The following is a 20,196-nucleotide window of genomic DNA, read 5'->3' as shown; positions in this document are numbered from 1 at the left end:
CAAAGCTTGGATATAGTGATACAAATATAAACCAGTTTATAAATGTATAAAAATGGATGTAAATCAACTGTCTGAAAATGTATAAATATAAAAAAGAAAAGGTTTCACTATAAAAAAAATACTGCAGTTCCTCTTTATAATTAAAGTGTGGTGCAGCATCTGGCCAAGTTGGACCTGCAGCCTTAGGCTCTGTCAGTGGCTCAGCATGTGAGTGCCAAAGTACAAAGTAGTCCCTATTCACACAACTGCGTGGGGCATTTCAGGATTTGGCACCCAGGTGTACTAAGCCTAGCTCGGGCCTCATACACAGGAATGCATCTAACATCCAGGGTATGAATCCAGATTTTTCGGGACGGATGTCATCATCTCGCCTTTTTTTTTTGTTGGTTCAGGGAATTTAAAACAACACTCCAAGAAAAAAACGAAACCAAGGGCCTAGTCATGTACTACTTTAGATATTATTAAAGGAGAACTATAGGGTCAGTGTTTTTCCTCATAGTTCTCCTTAGGGTAACGGGAGGACACAAACTAGCGTCCTCCCGTCACCCTAACCTCAGTATACCGCGAGCTACAGCTCGCGGTATACTGAGACGCCGCAGCCGGAGCGGATCCCGACTTAGAAGACGGGATCCGCCCAACTGCGTGAGTGACAGCTGGCTCTGCCTATCTAGAGGCAGAGCCAGCTGTACCCGCCCCCTCCCCAGTCCGTTCCGCCAGTCAGCGCTGGCAGATCGGAGCGGGGAGAGGGGAATCCAGCCCCTCCCCCTGTCACGGCAGAGAGCCGTGACAGGATCGAGAGGCGAGCGAACCCGGTATGTGTTCGCTCACCTCCCGATCTACTGAGCCGACCTGTGACAGTCTCATTGTCACAGGTCGGCTAGAACTATGAGGTGAGTGAAAAGCACTCACCTCATAGTTCTCCTTTAAATGTATTGATACCATTTGAGGACTTTGGGTGCATGGCACATGTCCTACATAAACTTACAGAATGTGCTTTGGGCGTACCTTGTTACCCCAGCTGTTATTGTCAGCAAATCCCGGCTGTCAAAATGACAGCCGGGACTTGCACTGCATCACAGCAACTGCTGATGCTTAAAGCAAAGCTAATGAACAGTGCACATTAGCTCCATTGAGCAATATGATATAATATGATTGTTACATTGTATTTATTCACTTTCATTACTGTGCAGATTAAAGGTAGTGACCTTTAATTTGGATATGATGTCAGTTAAAGCAACAAGTACAAATTATTAATTTTGTCCAGTCTTAATTTAAATCGTAGCCATTAGGAATGTTTATGTTGACCCTAATTAGCCCTCATTTACTCATTCCTGTCCTTCTCCTCTTAGCCGATTGTTTTATTTCTACTTTTTTAAACCTTTATTATCTAAACTTTTTTTTCCATCTGCATTCGTTTGCGTTGAATAAAAAAAATGCACAAAATGTGAAATTGCCCCCCACCCCCATTTTTTTAGACGATTGACTTCAAGCTGGTCTGACTGCTTTTGAGCCACAGACCTGATTGTAATGCTTTTGAGCCACAGTCCTGGTTATAATAATTTTGAGTCATGGACCTGGAACGAGTATGTTATAAATGAGTCAGGGAAAATGTATTTTTAAAAAGGAGAGGTCAGCGACGGCAGCAATTCCCTAACTCCGGCTGTACCTTCATTTGTATGGAGCTTGGCAATGTCCTACAAAGGACGTGACACACAGTCTACATACGCTGGCCCTTTAAGGCAGGGGCCAAACTTTCCCTGCAGATTTTGACTGTTCGGTGTAAATGGGGGTTAGATGAGTCTGCAAGCTGGCGTTGGACTATAGCAGAGCTGTGCAGGCTACATAGAGAGGCTGGTGCATCCTGTCCTCCTACTTCCTGAGGCCGGATAGGATTCCTGCAGTGTGTTTCCGCAGATCCCACTGAACAGGGGATTGTGACCTTATCTGCAGGAAAACCTCTCCAGATAAATCAGGGGGTTGGGGTGTGGAGGAATGGATGGCCAGGGGAAGGGAATGGAGGAACTACTTGATGTTTGTTGTGTTTCTGATCCACGGATGAGTCAATAAAAAATGCCAAAGCAATTCACGCCCTCGAGTGACACAAAAGGGATGCACAATACACTCGGAACAAATGTAAAAGTCTTTACTGCACAAAAGAAAGGGGCCCATTGTCTGAAGTGACCAATTGGGTACTATCTTTCCTTGTGTACCTGCATTTAAAAAACAGATCATGGAATCTAATTGGCCGAAACTAAAAATGGGTTTTTAGGCACTTTTATTGCCTTTTTAAAGCAATTCATCAGTTAGAAGTGAAAGTGCCGGGCTCTGGGGCTGTCATCCCTTATCCTTCTACTTGATTTAGGACATATCAGGATAACGGGGGAAAAAATATCCGAGGACTGATTGTGCTGCCAAAGTGAGCATTTTTGCAAAAGTTTTAACAACTGAGGAACTCCCAAGTGAATCGGTCACTTTGGCCAATCAGGATAGGCTCCCTTGATGGGGGGCATCAATTCCCCCCAATCCCCCCTTAACACAATACTTAATTTTCCCATGCTCCTCTGAACAAAGAGCTTCCATGGGGGTTAATGCCTTTTCCCTTCTCCTAACATGACAGTGTTCGATCCAGGCGATTGGCCAGAGCACTACATCCTGGGAGGAAGAGGAGGAGGTCACATGCTCCCCCATACCAATCGGTATCATATATTTCTGAGGGTTCCAGCAGGAGGAGCATGGGGCAGGTATGAATCAATAACTAACTGCCCAGCCATACATAATGTGAACCTGTGTCTAGAATATGGACATTAGAGTTTGCAAGCAGTAAAAGAGCTTTATAATGAGCCCTCCCCGAACTTTCTAGCTGCATTTACTTTAAAGTAATTCATCCTCAAAATTGTCAATTTCTAACAGCTTAGAAACGCCCGCTATGTGTTTACATTAGAGACCTGGCAGGCTGCCAAGAGTCTGCTTCCATAGAACATAGCTGAGATTTCAGTGCCTCTGTTGTGAACGTTGATGATTAATCCCTCCACAATGGCTACAGCTACAGAGGTGATTGAGGACTTGTTGTAAAGTGATTTTACTGTCTGTTCAGAATATGTAAATACTTCAGTACGCATAATCTAGGCACAGCTTCACTTTAAGTCTCCGAGAACGCAGTACGGACATGAATATAAGAGCTGCCATTGTTTACTTGCTTTTTTTTTTTTTCATTGGCAGGTGGTGGCTCTGTTGATGTAATTGCGATCCTTGGAGTCCACAGCTGTCATTTTGTTTTTCGTCTTCTTTGCAAAATAATCACTGATGTTTGGCTGTTACAGGATATAAAACCTAATTCCATGTCCATGTGTCTCGTGCATAAAAATATGTCTTAAGAAAACTGTGCAAGTGATCCATAGGGAGCGTTGTTAGGATCACTTCAGTTTTGTGTATTTGCTGGCAAGTTGGATCACGTATTGGCTTCTACTCACATTCCCCTACTGACATAAGGATTATGTAACCTTAGAAAGAGAACCGGTCGAAACTGGACGCATTAAAAAAAAACCCTGAAGATTCAGTGTGAAATCAGTGTGACTGAGCGTGCTTAGAGGAAACCTGAACTAACAGAAACAATCAGAATGTCATTTTTAATATCTTATGAGTTGCCCTAATACCTTCTACAGCAGTGGTTCTCAACCTGCGTAACCTCAGGACCCACATTTGTCCTTAGTCATTAAGTCATGACCCAAGTCCCACCGCACTGGAACATACGGTATTGCAGTACCGCGCGCTCCAGTGCGGGCGATCAAACTGTGGGTGGGAGGTGAGTTTAGGATGCCATTCAAATGAATAGCAATACAACCACCTCCCACACCAGAATTTGCAGTAAGTGTGATTTTGCATGGTACAGTGCGATTAACACACGCTGGTCAGTGTATATACCTCCGTTACATTGCTGGTCAGTGTATATACCTCTGTTACATTGCTGGTCAGTATATATACCTCCATTACATTGCTGGTCAGTATATATACCTCCATTACATTGCTGGTCAGTATATATACCTCCATTACATTGCTGGTCAGTATATATACCTCCATTACATTGCTGGTCAGTATATATACCTCCATTACATTGCTGGTCAGTATATATACCTCCATTACATTGCTGGTCAGTATATATACCTCCATTACATTGCTGGTCAGTATATATACCTCCATTACATTGCTGGTCAGTATATATACCTCCATTACATTGCTGGTCAGTATATATACCTCCATTACATTGCTGGTCAGTATATATACCTCCATTACATTGCTGGTCAGTATATATACCTCCATTACATTGCTGGTCAGTATATATACCTCCATTACATTGCTGGTCAGTATATATACCTCCATTACATTGCTGGTCAGTATATATACCTCCATTACATTGCTGGTCAGTATATATACCTCCATTACATTGCTGGTCAGTATATATACCTCCATTACATTGCTGGTCAGTATATATACCTCCATTACATTGCTGGTCAGTATATATACCTCCATTACATTGCTGGTCAGTATATATACCTCCATTACATTGCTGGTCAGTATATATACCTCCATTACATTGCTGGTCAGTATATATACCTCCATTACATTGCTGGTCAGTATATATACCTCCATTACATTGCTGGTCAGTATATATACCTCCATTACATTGCTGGTCAGTATATATACCTCCATTACATTGCTGGTCAGTATATATACCTCCATTACATTGCTGGTCAGTATATATACCTCCATTACATTGCTGGTCAGTATATATACCTCCATTACATTGCTGGTCAGTATATATACCTCCATTACATTGCTGGTCAGTATATATACCTCCATTACATTGCTGGTCAGTATATATACCTCCATTACATTGCTGGTCAGTATATATACCTCCATTACATTGCTGGTCAGTATATATACCTCCATTACATTGCTGGTCAGTATATATACCTCCATTACATTGCTGGTCAGTATATATACCTCCATTACATTGCTGGTCAGTATATATACCTCCATTACATTGCTGGTCAGTATATATACCTCCATTACATTGCTGGTCAGTATATATACCTCCATTACATTGCTGGTCAGTATATATACCTCCATTACATTGCTGGTCAGTATATATACCTCCATTACATTGCTGGTCAGTATATATACCTCCATTACATTGCTGGTCAGTATATATACCTCCATTACATTGCTGGTCAGTATATATACCTCCATTACATTGCTGGTCAGTATATATACCTCCATTACATTGCTGGTCAGTATATATACCTCCATTACATTGCTGGTCAGTATATATACCTCCATTACATTGCTGGTCAGTATATATACCTCCATTACATTGCTGGTCAGTATATATACCTCCATTACATTGCTGGTCAGTATATATACCTCCATTACATTGCTGGTCAGTATATATACCTCCATTACATTGCTGGTCAGTATATATACCTCCATTACATTGCTGGTCAGTATATATACCTCCATTACATTGCTGGTCAGTATATATACCTCCATTACATTGCTGGTCAGTATATATACCTCCATTACATTGCTGGTCAGTATATATACCTCCATTACATTGCTGGTCAGTATATATACCTCCATTACATTGCTGGTCAGTATATATACCTCCATTACATTGCTGGTCAGTATATATACCTCCATTACATTGCTGGTCAGTATATATACCTCCATTACATTGCTGGTCAGTATATATACCTCCATTACATTGCTGGTCAGTATATATACCTCCATTACATTGCTGGTCAGTATATATACCTCCATTACATTGCTGGTCAGTATATATACCTCCATTACATTGCTGGTCAGTATATATACCTCCATTACATTGCTGGTCAGTATATATACCTCCATTACATTGCTGGTCAGTATATATACCTCCATTACATTGCTGGTCAGTATATATACCTCCATTACATTGCTGGTCAGTATATATACCTCCATTACATTGCTGGTCAGTATATATACCTCCATTACATTGCTGGTCAGTATATATACCTCCATTACATTGCTGGTCAGTATATATACCTCCATTACATTGCTGGTCAGTATATATACCTCCATTACATTGCTGGTCAGTATATATACCTCCATTACATTGCTGGTCAGTATATATACCTCCATTACATTGCTGGTCAGTATATATACCTCCATTACATTGCTGGTCAGTATATATACCTCCATTACATTGCTGGTCAGTATATATACCTCTGTTGATTGGATCACTGACCTGGAGTAAGTACACAGTTTACGTCAAACTTCACTTGCCGCATACTTGCTCTGGGAACCGATTCAGAAAGTACTTGTAAGTCCAGACAACAAGCAAGCAGCCGGATGCTATGCAGCAAACACCACAGATTTGCTACAGTTAGAAGGTTCACTTAATTTACCTTAAAGAGCACCTGTCATGAGAGAAGCTTGAGGGCAGCCATTTCTGGCCTGCTTCTAAAATACTAGTCGCCCGGCTGTGTGGCTTTTGTGTAGCAGACTCAGAGAAAGCATCTTGTACAGAAAAGTGTCAGAATTCTGTCTCTCTATGATCGTTCCAGGTCAGGTACTTCGAAATAATGAAGCCATTAACCCATCAGTGCCCCCCGGGGACTCCTGGATTTTAGTACAGAGGGGGTATAATACCATCTTTACTGTAACCAGAAGCAGATGTGTGTTTTTAAACACGGGACTGACATGTATGTAATATATAGTGCAGACCTCCACTGCCACTGGGACCTGTAAAACAAGCTGAAGCCTGGCCATGGAGTAGATACACATCTCCATTTCACTGGATAGGGCAGATGAGAGGTCATTGTGGGGTGACTATTACTATTGCCCCCATATGTTCATAGCGAGGATTCGGGGGCAGCCGGGGGTCTCATATACGGAGACATGTTTCCTGAATGAAAGCCGGTCCTCAGTCCTCTCAGTGGAGCATGACAGACTCCATATTCTACATTTCTGCTGCTACAGCCCGCTGTGACCCAGCAAGGACACCCGTTACTTCTGGAATGTTTGCTGACAGATCTTTATTTGTACAGGAAGTCAGGGCAAAGACAGCCTGTCAGTGGAGGATGCCATCTTGGGGGCTAATTGCATCTATCAGTGGAGGATGCCATCTTGGGGGCTAATTGCATCTGTCAGTGGAGGATGCCATCTTGGGGGCTAATTGCCTCTGTCAATGGATGATGCCATCTTGGGGGCTAATTGCATCTGTCAGTGGAGGACGCCATCTTGGGGGCTAATTGCATCTGTCAGTGGAGGACGCCATCTTGGGGGCTAATTGCATCTGTCAGTGGAGGCCGCCATCTTGGGGGCTAATCGCATCTGTCAGTGGAGGCCGCCATCTTGGGGGCTAAATGCATCTGTCAGTGGAGGACGCCATCTTGGGGGCTAATAGCATCTGTCAGTGGAGGCTGCCATCTTGGGGGCTAATTGCACCTATTGAATAGCGTATCTCAAAACTCTTCCAAAAGTACATGTGGGATTTAAAGAAGAACTTTGGGCAAATAAAATACTTACCCTTGCAGTAGGGCCGCCCCTGCACTGCAAGTGTTAAATGCTTGTTTTGGTCTAAGCCAGGGGTAGTTAAACTTCGGTCCTCCAGCTGTGGTGACACTACAAATCCCATCATGCATCTGCCTCTGGGAGTCATGGATGTGGCTGTCAGTGTCTTGCAATGCCTCATGGGACTTGAAGTTCCACAACAGCTGGAGGGCCAAAGTTTGGCTACCCATGGTGTACAATTGTAAAAAATAAAGGTTATTCTGGGCTGCTAGACCGGGCTCCCTCCAGGATGCTAGACCGGGCTCCCTCCAGGATGCTAGACCGGGCTCCCTCCAGGATGCTAGACCGGGCTCTCATCAGGATGCTAGACCGGGCTCCCTCCAGGCTGCTAGACCGGGCTCCCTCCAGGCTGCTAGACCGGGCTCCCTCCAGGCTGCTAGACCGGGCTCCCTCCAGGATGCTAGACCGGGCTCCCTCCAGGATGCTAGACCGGGCTCTCATCAGGATGCTAGACCGGGCTCCCTCCAGGCTGCTAGACCGGGCTCCCTCCAGGCTGCTAGACCGGGCTCCCTCCAGGATGCTAGACCGGGCTCCCTCCAGGATGCTAGACCGGGCTCTCATCAGGATGCTAGACCGGGCTCCCTCCAGGCTGCTAGACCGGGCTCCCTCCAGGCTGCTAGACCGGGCTCCCTCCAGGCTGCTAGACCGGGCTCCCTCCAGGATGCTAGACCGGGCTCCCTCCAGGATGCTAGACCGGGCTCCCTCCAGGATGCTAGACCGGGCTCCCTCCAGGATGCTAGACCGGGCTCCCTCCAGGATGCTAGACCGGGCTCCCTCCAGGATGCTAGACCGGGCTCCCTCCAGGATGCTAGACCGGGCTCCCTCCAGGATGCTAGACCGGGCTCCCTCCAGGATGCTAGACCTGGCTAGCTCCGTGCTGCTAGACCGGTCCTGCAGCCTTTTTTCCCTGTGCTTCGGTGGTCTAAGAACTGCTGACATCACCATCTTATGTGACGTGATGATGACTACCCTTGCAGAGGGGCTACCCCCATACTACAAAGGTTAACGGCTTGTTTAGATCTAGGAAAAGGTGAAGAGGACTTTTACTTACCCGCTCCCCCGGTGGTCAGCGCTCACCTCTCCCCGGCTCGTGGACTGTTCCTCGATGTCCTCATATATAATGCAGGGCTATGGACCTTACATTAGACGTGATGATGTCAGCGGGAGCAAAGGGGGAGAAGGTCTTGGAGCCTGCGGGAGCAGGGATCAGGTAAGTAAAAGTCCTTTATGAAGATTCCCAACAGCAGTTAACCCTTGCAGTGCAGGCGCAGCCCACCGCCAGGGGAGGTCCTTTTTTTTAACTAGAGTTTGCCATTAAGCCAGGGATAGGCATCCTTGGCACTCCAGCTGTGCTGAAACTACAAATTCCATTATCAGGGGCGTCCTGAGGCCAGGTGTCACCCGGTCTCTAGACCCGGTGACACCCCGCCGTGTCGTCTACACGCGTGCGTGACGACGCCATCGCGCAAATGCGTGGCCATCTGATTTATGGCCACGCATTTCACCCGGCGGGTTCCCTCCTCCTGACACTGTCGGGCTCTCAGCCAATGACCGAGTGCCCGACTTTTTAGAGGGGGTGACACCAAAATGACTGTCAGTCATTTTGGTGTCACCCCTGCAATGGTGTTACCCGGGTGCGGGCCGCACCCCCCACTCCCCCCTTGTGACGCCACTGCCCATTATGTCTTTGCCTTTCTCTCTCTAGCGATGTCACATGGGACTTGTAGTTCCACAACAGCTGCAATGCCCAGCTTGCCTACTCCTTCTTGCAGCAGACTACACAAACCTGATTTGCTTGTGACCTGATTGTATTCTACGCCATACAATTAGGAGGATATTGAGATCCGTGTCATCTACATCACTCCACAAAACACACAAGCGCTGTCACTTTAATTCTGCGTTCCCATTACATCTTTCCACTGTTGCAGAAGCCGCCAACGTAATGCCAATCTGCTCTTCACAGACCCAGCCTGAGCAATCTGAAAGGTCCTCTGACTTGATGAGGACTAAAAGTCAAACAGAGTCAGCTGAATCATAATCCTATTCCGACCGTAACGCTTAATTACCGCCACAGCCAGGCTGACGCTTTTTACTTTGCTACGTAAGCCATTACTTGGCCACAGCAGCGGCGGAATATCAGCAATAAACAGAAATGGAGGGAAAGTGTATCCGAGGAGGACACTGATACGGCATGAAACATGGGCACCTTGAGCGTGAGACAAGGGCTCGGTGTAATTGAGAGAACAGGGCAGGAGGGGGGAGCGAAGGAGCCCAGGGAAACAGATACATCCCGCGACGAGGAGGAAAGATTATCCAAAATTCAATAAAAACTTCCACAGTCGGCTATTTTAGGAGATTTGAGGAGCTGGAACCATAGACATAAAAATTCCCCTCGCCTCTTCCTCTCATGACAACTCTATTGGCCTAATAACACTCGCTTTGCAGTAATGTGTACGTTACTACAATGCGCATAAATGCAAGTTACATGCATCAGTGCAATGCAGTGCCCTTTTATTCTGAATGGCCCCCAACAAACCTTGCCGAAGAACTTGCCTTGCGGTGTGCTGCCAAAAATGTTGGGTCCATTGTGGTGCATTGGGCTGCCCTAATGCAATGCACATTAAGACACAGTCATTTAACATCACCACAGCGGACCATGCTGGTGAAAATGGACCCTAACATTTTTAGAGGGGGGAGAGAGATGATTTATAACGCGTTCACACAACATATAATGACTCTTAATTGGTATATCTGTAAAAAATAAGTCAAGGCAACTGGACTTGCTGTATTTTTCTTGAAGACGTTTCACTGGTCATCCGACCAGCTTTCTCCATTCAGAATGACTGACAATTCTGTCATTCTGAATTGAGAAAGCCGGTTGGATGACCAGTGGAAAGTCTTCAAGAAAAATACAGCAAGTCCAGTTGCCTTGACTTATTTTTTACAGATACTACCATGACCTGGATGAATGAGAACCTTCACAGACTCTTAATTGGTTGGTTGAAGCAGCCCCCCTATATCTGTTCTGGTGACCCAAAAAGTAATGTGAATTTTCCCTCCCTTTCCGTCCAGTGGTCACCTGAACACATGATGAATTCCCATAATGAGGACACAATAAAACTCTGATACATTATCAAATAAAAAAAAACATTTTTGGCTTTCAATACATTTTAATAGTACTTTTTGGATACACCATAAGGAACAAAGCGCAAAGTTGGGTCCTGCACCAGGAAATGGAACGTGATCAACACATTCCTGCTTGTGAAGGACACATGCATGAGCACTTTTGTATATTTCCATGTTTAAAGGCCAAAACTTTGTTTTTTCTTAGTTTTGGACGGCATGGGGAAGGTTTAGAACCCCGGTCAGGTCTCTCCGCTCCCTTTAAAAGATTTCCCCTAACCTACTTGTCTGAAACATGGACAGGAATTGAGGGGAAATCCCCTAACTGATTACACAGACAGCAATAAACCCCGGCAGAGGTTCTAACCATTACCCACACTACTGAAAAATGGAACTTTATTGTTGGAGGGATTTCCCTTCACTTCCTGTTCTGACTTGAGAAACAGGAAATGGAAGAGTATCTCCCAAAGGGGGGACTTAGCCAGCAATTAAATGTTGAGAGGTTCTAACCCTTGGCCTTTAACCATGTGAGTCTATAAAGAAGAGCAGAACGAACATTCAGATGTGGAATCGGAAATCTGGCCAAAGAAGTTGTAAACCATTTCAGCCAACAACAGCTCTGTCCAACCAGCTCCCAAACTCCGCATTGGTCAGACAAATCAAACAGCCAATCAAAATACGGAATCTAACAAATGTACATTATTAGCTACTAATATCTACTAGGGAGGTGCGCCCAAGCCTGCTGAAAACTGTAACCGACACCCCTCTCCCCCTCCAGGACTAATCAGTTGCGGCAGGGGCGTTCCCTACTACACAGATATACATTATCTGCCCCAGCCGCAACTGATCGGTCCTGGATGGGGTCGTGGTCACAATTTTGATATGTATGCAAAAATACCCCGATACATATCTTTTGACACTTTGTTAGCACTGCAGCGGTGACACAACCATCATAAATTAAGTTATACGACCGTAGCGCTGACCAAACACTCTAGCGATGCATGGAAATGTTTTTGAGAGAATGAGTCGCGGCTTGTTCATATGTAAATAGCGCCACCCATTAATATGTAAATGTCACAGTCGAGGCTATTTTCAGTGGGGGGCCAGTAGCCCCTATGTTCATTTTGGTTGCCCCTGTCTGTCTGACATCATGTGCCCGGGTTTCAGCTGCCATGAAACCCGGACACAGCATTCAAATCCCCGGACTGTCCGCGTGAGCTCTGCACAGGTGGCAACCTTATACCAAACCCAACACAAGTGGTATACAAATTTACCAATGGGCCCCTGTGCAAGAACAATTTTGGGCCCCTTGTTCAACTACTGGCCAAGCACAAGTGCTTATTCACTGTGTAACGATAGACATTACTAACCGAAAAGCATGGTTAGGGCAAGGCTGGACAAATCCCAGGAGCCCGGTTGCAAATGCTTTGTAAAAATGACATCTGGAGCCCAACTATTGAGATTTTCTTGTCAATGGAGCTGGCACCCAAAAAACATCCTGCTGGCTCCTGGATTGGACAGACTGGCTCCTGAATTCCGTATTGCTTTGTCCACCCCTGGGTTAGAGCATCATGAAGGATCCCTCCCGCTGCACATCCTCATGACAGTCCCATCACTTGCTTGACCCACGTCTAACATAAATGGGCCCCCCAGCTTCCAGAGGGCCCCTGTTCAGCTGCACAGCAAATGGTCTGCTCACCCCTGCCCAACACTTTAAAGCCACTCCAAGCAGGCGGCTACCACTCTCAACTAGCCAAGAAGTCGAAGTTCACATCCAACCATGAACTGCTACGCTCGACAGCAGCTGCCTCGGCCTAATTGATTGCATGATTAGCCGAGCACAGGAAAAACGGTGACACATCCAATTAAAGTCTAGATACAACAACACCCCCTCAAGTTGGCTTCACGACTGTATCAGTGGAAAGAGCCGATCGCACAAGCTGCAGTCTAGAGGCAGGAAAATAACAATATGCAATCAGTATGGACAAATGGGATTGGTCGGTGAATGAAAATACCCCCCCTGTGCAATTTTGGGGCGCTAGCAGCCTTTGTTCTCAGCAGACTAATAACGTGAAAATGGTCATCAATTAAAGACCAAAAACGATGAGGGGTTCAGAGAGCCGCGTCCCGATCCGGGAACCGGCAGGCTTTACCGAGGACGTATTAGGCTGCCATTGCTGATCTCGACTCGAAAATTCTACCTGCCTGGCTGTCGTCATGAATCAATATTCCCTTTCTGAGCCCCCCGATCCAAACAAATATCTGGATTTCTGACTTTATTGATCTGTTGGCTTGTACCGGGTCAGTACTGAAGCCACTGGATCAGCATGACGGCCAGGATTTAGCATCAGGAAAGAGCTCGTAGAAATGGGCCTGAACACTGGAACAGTATCAGAACATTGTGCTCAGCCACATCGAGAAACTGGCCCTTGGGTTTAAAAACATGGAGAAGGCTCACTTCACGCCCCCTCCTGCCCCACAAAAAAGTGAGCTGGCCGCAATGCGATGCAGTGCGTTCTGGCCAGAATCGGACCGGAACGCAATGCATCTGGTGTGAACGTACCCTCAAGCTGTCCATACACCTTATGAATATCGGCCGATTTTCATATACAATGGCGTTTTCGTCCGATATTCGTAAGGTTTATGGGCAGTGTACAACGGCAAATACTGTACAATCCATCGACTTTTGACTCTCCAGCAGGTTAGAAAGCTTCGGTCGATCGTACGATTTTCGCAAGGTTGGTGGTGTTTCCGTCAGTCAAAATTCATACGATTTACACTGCACATGCGCAGACGAAAATAAGTGCGGTCGATTACCGCAATTTGTCCAGGTGTTTTCTTCTAATTACCGCTGATCCAACCTTGCCAGAAGCGCATCCTGCCGGCTCCTGGTCATTTACAGTGACTCAATCAGTGTGTATGGAGCACGCGCTCAGCACGCAACAGCAGAGCCCCATGGACGCATGTACATAAGAGCCACGTGTTAAGGCCCATCCGCAAATATGCATTAGGCCAACGCAGAGAGGTTATTGTTCAATCTGCAGCTTTCAATAAACTAAGGCCTTGTGATCCTGCCACAAAGGTCCATGTCAAGGCATTCCCTCTATGGGAGCTAGCGCCTTGTGATCCTGCCATAAAGGTCCATGTCAAGGCATTTCCTCTATGGTAGCTAACGCCTTGTGACCCTGCCATAAAGGTCCATGTCAAGGCATTTCCTCTATGGTAGCTAACGCCTTGTGACCCTGCCATAAAGGTCCATGTCAAGGCATTTCCTCTATGGTAGCTAACGCCTTGTGACCCTGCCATAAAGGTCCATGTCAAGGCATTTCCTCTATGGTAGCTAACGCCTTGTGACCCTGCCATAAAGGTCCATGTCAAGGCATTTCCTCTATGGTAGCTAACGCCTTGTGACCCTGCCATAAAGGTCCATGTCAAGGCATTTCCTCTATGGTAGCTAACGCCTTGTGACCCTGCCATAAAGGTCCATGTCAAGGCATTTCCTCTATGGTAGCTAACGCCTTGTGACCCTGCCATAAAGGTCCATGTCAAGGCATTTCCTCTATGGTAGCTAACGCCTTGTGACCCTGCCATAAAGGTCCATGTCAAGGCATTTCCTCTATGGTAGCTAACGCCTTGTGACCCTGCCATAAAGGTCCATGTCAAGGCATTTCCTCTATGGTAGCTAACGCCTTGTGACCCTGCCATAAAGGTCCATGTCAAGGCATTTCCTCTATGGTAGCTAACGCCTTGTGACCCTGCCATAAAGGTCCATGTCAAGGCATTTCCTCTATGGTAGCTAACGCCTTGTGACCCTGCCATAAAGGTCCATGTCAAGGCATTTCCTCTATGGTAGCTAACGCCTTGTGACCCTGCCATAAAGGTCCATGTCAAGGCATTTCCTCTATGGTAGCTAACGCCTTGTGACCCTGCCATAAAGGTCCATGTCAAGGCATTTCCTCTATGGTAGCTAACGCCTTGTGACCCTGCCATAAAGGTCCATGTCAAGGCATTTCCTCTATGGTAGCTAACGCCTTGTGACCCTGCCATAAAGGTCCATGTCAAGGCATTTCCTCTATGGTAGCTAACGCCTTGTGACCCTGCCATAAAGGTCCATGTCAAGGCATTTCCTCTATGGTAGCTAACGCCTTGTGACCCTGCCATAAAGGTCCATGTCAAGGCATTTCCTCTATGGTAGCTAACGCCTTGTGACCCTGCCATAAAGGTCCATGTCAAGGCATTTCCTCTATGGTAGCTAACGCCTTGTGACCCTGCCATAAAGGTCCATGTCAAGGCATTTCCTCTATGGTAGCTAACGCCTTGTGACCCTGCCATAAAGGTCCATGTCAAGGCATTTCCTCTATGGTAGCTAACGCCTTGTGACCCTGCCATAAAGGTCCATGTCAAGGCATTTCCTCTATGGTAGCTAACGCCTTGTGACCCTGCCATAAAGGTCCATGTCAAGGCATTTCCTCTATGGTAGCTAACGCCTTGTGACCCTGCCATAAAGGTCCATGTCAAGGCATTTCCTCTATGGGAGCTAACGCCTTGTGATCCTGCCATAAAGGTCCATGTCAAGGCATTTCCAGTTTTCTGGTGACAACGCGATTCTGCCATCAGGGCCGGATTAAGAGCATCATGAGCCTGGTGCTTTTGGTCAGACAGGAAGCAGCAGAGGCAGCTCTCTAATTAGGTGCCCGCTCACTCCTTTCTGGGGCCCCGTGAGCGGCCACCTACTATGTCTGATTAGAGAGCCGCCGGTGCCTCTGCCTGATTGTGTTCAGCCCGGCCAGCCATACTGAGGCCTATTTTCAGTGGTGGTCCTGGAGCTGGTGCTCTAGAAGCCCCCATGTTAATCTGGCTATGCCTGCCATAAAGCTCCATGTCAAGGCATTTCCTCTGTTTGGGTGACAACGCTCTATCCTAGTTGCTCCCCTGCATTGTCACACAGGCTATTGTTGGAACACAAGCACACAGTCAGATATGCATGCTGCACATGGCTCCTCTAAAACAAGAAGGAAGCCACAGCTTTTATTTTCTACCTTTTTCAATACAACAGAGTATCTATTCTACACCATAGATATAACAGAACTTATAAACTCTGCCATCTAGTGACCGAAATTGTATACTGCAGGAGTTATTGCTATAAACATAGTAATGTGTATTCTAACAGCTATGAATGACCATCTCAACACACATTACACAGCCACCATCCACTGTTGTCACCCTCAAGAAACCAGCCCAATGTAATGTAAAGCAGCCCTCGCTGGAGTGCACATAGACAAAAAAGTGTCTGCAAAGCGGCTGCAGGAGATCAGCATCAACAAAGCATTAAAAAAAGGTAAAACAAGTATTTACCTGTCACCTGTGTATAGGACACACTCTGCTTCATCACACTGATATCATGAAGCGAGGGTCTGCATCTACTTCAATGAAATGTTATCCATATTTGTTCATATGCTGCATTTGGAATGCTTCTAAGGGTGATAATCTATGCAGAGGCAGCACAAGAACTGAGGACCACACATCAAAGGGGGAAAAAAGGTCTTTTGAAGTATGTTGAAAATCAAGAATGACCCCCCCACAACAAAAAGCCTGTCCCTAAAATCAGAGCCAGCTGGCATCTGTAACCCATCCAAGCAACAGCTCCATAGGAGCACACAGGAGGCAATTCAATTGCAGCACACGTACAGTAGGGATCGGGATGTACAGTATACTCTGCAGTGTGTAGTATACAGGGAGATAGATGGTGCTGAGCACAAATGTCAGTCTGATCCATATGTATGGAGTGGGGGCTGTGCAACACACCATTGCAATGCAGCACATCTGATTTTTCTCTTGCTGATGCCTGCCCAGCCTTCCCTATGACCTTGTACAGCGCAGGGCTACTTACCGGCCCCGGGAAGCAGCAAAAGCAGCAGAAGGAAGCGGATCATCCTGGGGCCATGGAGCTCAGATGCAGGCTGATGCCAAGCTTTGTAGGTGGTGGGGGGGTCGGTGCCAGGCGCAGGTAGAGGGCTGCTGGTGCTGGGCTTTCAGATCCCCCCTCTGCTGCCGGCTGTCAAAGCCCAGCACGCGTGTCGGGGAGTGGGGGGGCGCGCATGTTCAGGACACCCCCGATCCCCAGGTCTCCGCTCTGCCTGTGTCACATCCACACTACTGTCACTTGTAGCTCCGCTCTCTCTCTCTCTCCTCCCCCCAACCTGGAGGAGGAGGAGGATGGGGATGGGGGAAAAAGGGGGGGTTCCATCCATACACCACCCCCCAGTGCTGCATCTGGGGGCTACACAACCCCCAGCTGCTTCACACCATCTAATAGGAACCTTATGGATGCATGCTCCATAATAAATCCCATGCACTGTCTTCTTCCCCTTCCACTGTACTCCATGCAGCTGGAGTGAGGATGACAAAATGTGTCAGAAGATCGAAACTCAATCACGTGTTACCGACAATTCCAAAGTTACATCCTATCGTCTTTTTTAACATGAAACTTTCATATTAAATTATATCTGATCCGGCCATTGAGGTTATGGAGAGTGACAACGCTATGCCCATGGATCCCAAATGCATGGCTGGGTTGTCACTCCATCAATGGAGATATGTGAGCTGTGTAATAGTAATGGAGATATGACTGAGCTCTGTATTAGTAATGAAGATATGACTGAGCTCCGGGAATAGTAATGGAGATATGACTGAGCTCTGTATTAGTAATGAAGATATGACTGAGCTTCGGAATAGTAATGGAGATATGACTGAGCTCCGGGAATAGTAATGGAGATATGACTGAGCTCCGGGAATAGTAATGGAGATATGACTGAGCTCCGGGAATAGTAATGGAGATATGACTGAGCTCCGGGAATAGTAATGGCGATATGACTGAGCTCCGGAATAGTAATGAAGATATGACTGAGCTCCGGGAATAGTAATGAAGATATGACTGAGCTCCGGGATAGTAATGGAGATATGACTGAGCTCCATAATAGTAATGGAGATATGACTGAGCTCTGCATTAGTAATGGAGATATGCATGAGCTCCGGAATAGTAATGAAAATATGACTGAGCTCCCGGAATAGTAATGGAGATATGACTGAGCTCCGGAATAGTAATGGAGATATGACTGAGCTCCGGAATAGTAATGGAGATATGACTGAGCTCTGGGATAGTAATGGAGATATGACTGAGCTCTGCATTAGTAATGAAGATATGACTGAGCTCCGGAATAGTAATGAAAATATGACTGAGCTCCCGGAATAGTAATGGAGATATGACTGAGCTCTGTATTAGTAATGGAGCTATGTCTGAGCTCCGAAATAGTAATGAAAATATGACTGAGCTCCCGGAATAGTAATGGAGATATGTCTGAGCTCTGGAATAGTAATGGAGATATGACTGAGCTCTGGAATGGTAATGGAGATATGACTGAGCTCCGGAATAGTAATGGAGATATGTCTGAGCTCTGGAATAGTAATGGAGATATGACTGAGCTCTGGAATGGTAATGGAGATATGACTGAGCTCCGGAATAGTAATGGAGATATGTCTGAGCTCTGGAATAGTAATGGAGATATGACTGAGCTCTGGAATGGTAATGGAGATATGACTGAGCTCCGGAATAGTAATGGAGATATGTCTGAGCTCTGGAATAGTAATGGAGATATGACTGAGCTCTGGAATGGTAATGGAGATATGACTGAGCTCCGGAATAGTAATGGAGATATGTCTGAGCTCTGGAATAGTAATGGAGATATGACTGAGCTCTGGAATGGTAATGGAGATATGACTGAGCTCCGGAATAGTGATTGAGATATGACTGAGCTCTGGGATAGTAATGGAGATATGTCTGAGCTCCGAAATAGTAATGAAAATCTAGGGAATAAGCACAAAGAGGGGCGCCTTTCCTGCTGCAGATCACTTTTATTTCAATAAACATAAATAGAAAACCGAATCATACTCACAAACATGAGTGTCACAAAGTCATGAGGTGAGGACTGACAAGCAGTGTGATGTCCACTAGGTGATACCAGTGTAGTGGTGACGTTAACGCGTTTCCGGGGCACGCCCCCTTCATCAGAACATAGCGTCACCCTTCCTCTCTCCAACTTAAAAAGTATGAGTGGCCAATCCGAGGCGAGCGATAAGCGCTTGTCACAGTATAGATTGCAGCCGTGGCTTTGTCCGTCTCGGGCACCTTCCCAAGCACGGTGCCCGAGACGGACAAAGCGAGTACTCATTGGAAGCCTATGCAAGCACAGGGAGAACATGCAAACTCCATGCAGATAGTGTCCAGACCGGGATTCGAACAGGGGACCCCAGTGCTGTAAGGCAGAAGTGTAAACACATGTAATCCCCATTATATTCAATGGTGCCCGTTGGTCCTGAGCGTTGTGGTGCGACTTGCCACTTGAAGAAGTACCCGAGCTACTTCTCGGGCAGAATCACACATTTTTTACCACATTGACTTCAGTGAAAAAGTGCGACGCAAGTGTTTTAGAACGTTTTTCGTGCCTTTCTGCACCTAACTGGTTGTGATTTCGGCGGCACTGCCCAAAAAATGGTAATGACCTGGAAAGTTAGTGTGTTAAGTGCGGACAATGGGCGAGGGTGACAGTGTCACTGGGAATGAGATGAATATGTTAGGAAGTGTGACCACGGGTGATCAGAACAATCCTTATTTCCAGTCTTGATGAGGGCACACACAAGGTTAGGCTGAGTTCAGGTGTGTCAGGGGGCGGAGCTAAGACTCCCAAGATAGGTCATTGTAGCCTTAGTAAATAGGAGTTTCTGTCTCCAGGGTTAAGGAGGCAGGTAGCACGGTGGGGCATGTTAATGGCACTAAGAACTGTTTGCCCAGAGATGCTGAATGGCACCTCAATGCACTAAGCCAGGGATAGGCAACTTCTATCCTCCACCTGTGCTTTACCTACAAATCCCAACATGCCTCTGCCTCTGGGGGTCATGCCTGTAACTGGGAGTCTTGCAATGCATCATGGTACGTGTAATTCCACAAGAGCTGGAAGGCTGGAGTTGCCCATTACTGCCCAGGCAGGAAAAGTAGCTTTGATTTTGGTCCATCCAGCTGCACATGCTCACATTCCTTCTGCTCACCCATGACATAAATAAGTATTAAATGCTCAAACATTTTTTCAATAATGACTCCAGACGAAACAAACATACCCAGCAGAGTATTTCATTACATTTTTCCCCCAAAAACAGTCATCATGATTCCAAACAGCTCCAACTCTCCCAGCTCCACTTCCCTGAACGTCCTGTCCAGTACAAGATCACAAGGGACAGAGTAGTCTCCAGCAGCTGTCCATCTACTAACTTGAAGAAAGGAGGAGGAGGGAGAAAGGAGGAGGAGGGAGAAAGGAGGAGGAGGGGTCGGGGAGAGCCCTTGCCTTGCTGTGCCTGTGTTTGTGGAGATGCACACAGCTTACAAGCACACACAAAGGTGGCTCCATAGGA

At 46.4% G+C, this 20,196-nt stretch overlaps 1 protein-coding gene across 1 annotated transcript in view; it reads right to left on the bottom strand.

Annotated features, from left to right (window-relative positions):
* The window catches only part of LOC108790732, a 26,734-nt gene extending 9,804 nt beyond the window's left edge, over nt 1-16,930 (bottom strand). Inside the window, exon 1 of the mRNA XM_018561065.1 lies at nt 16,625-16,930. Within this exon, the coding sequence (XP_018416567.1) occupies nt 16,625-16,667 (43 nt within the window). The 5' untranslated portion in view covers nt 16,668-16,930. The remainder of the gene's footprint in view (nt 1-16,624) is intronic.
* Between the last annotated feature and the right edge of the window lie 3,266 nt (nt 16,931-20,196).

This window comes from Nanorana parkeri, unplaced genomic scaffold, assembly GCF_000935625.1.
Source record: "Nanorana parkeri isolate BGI_ZX_2015 unplaced genomic scaffold, ASM93562v1 scaffold19, whole genome shotgun sequence".
NCBI classification, from domain to species: domain Eukaryota; kingdom Metazoa; phylum Chordata; class Amphibia; order Anura; family Dicroglossidae; genus Nanorana; species Nanorana parkeri.
This window is presented reverse-complemented; position numbering and strand designations above follow the sequence as displayed.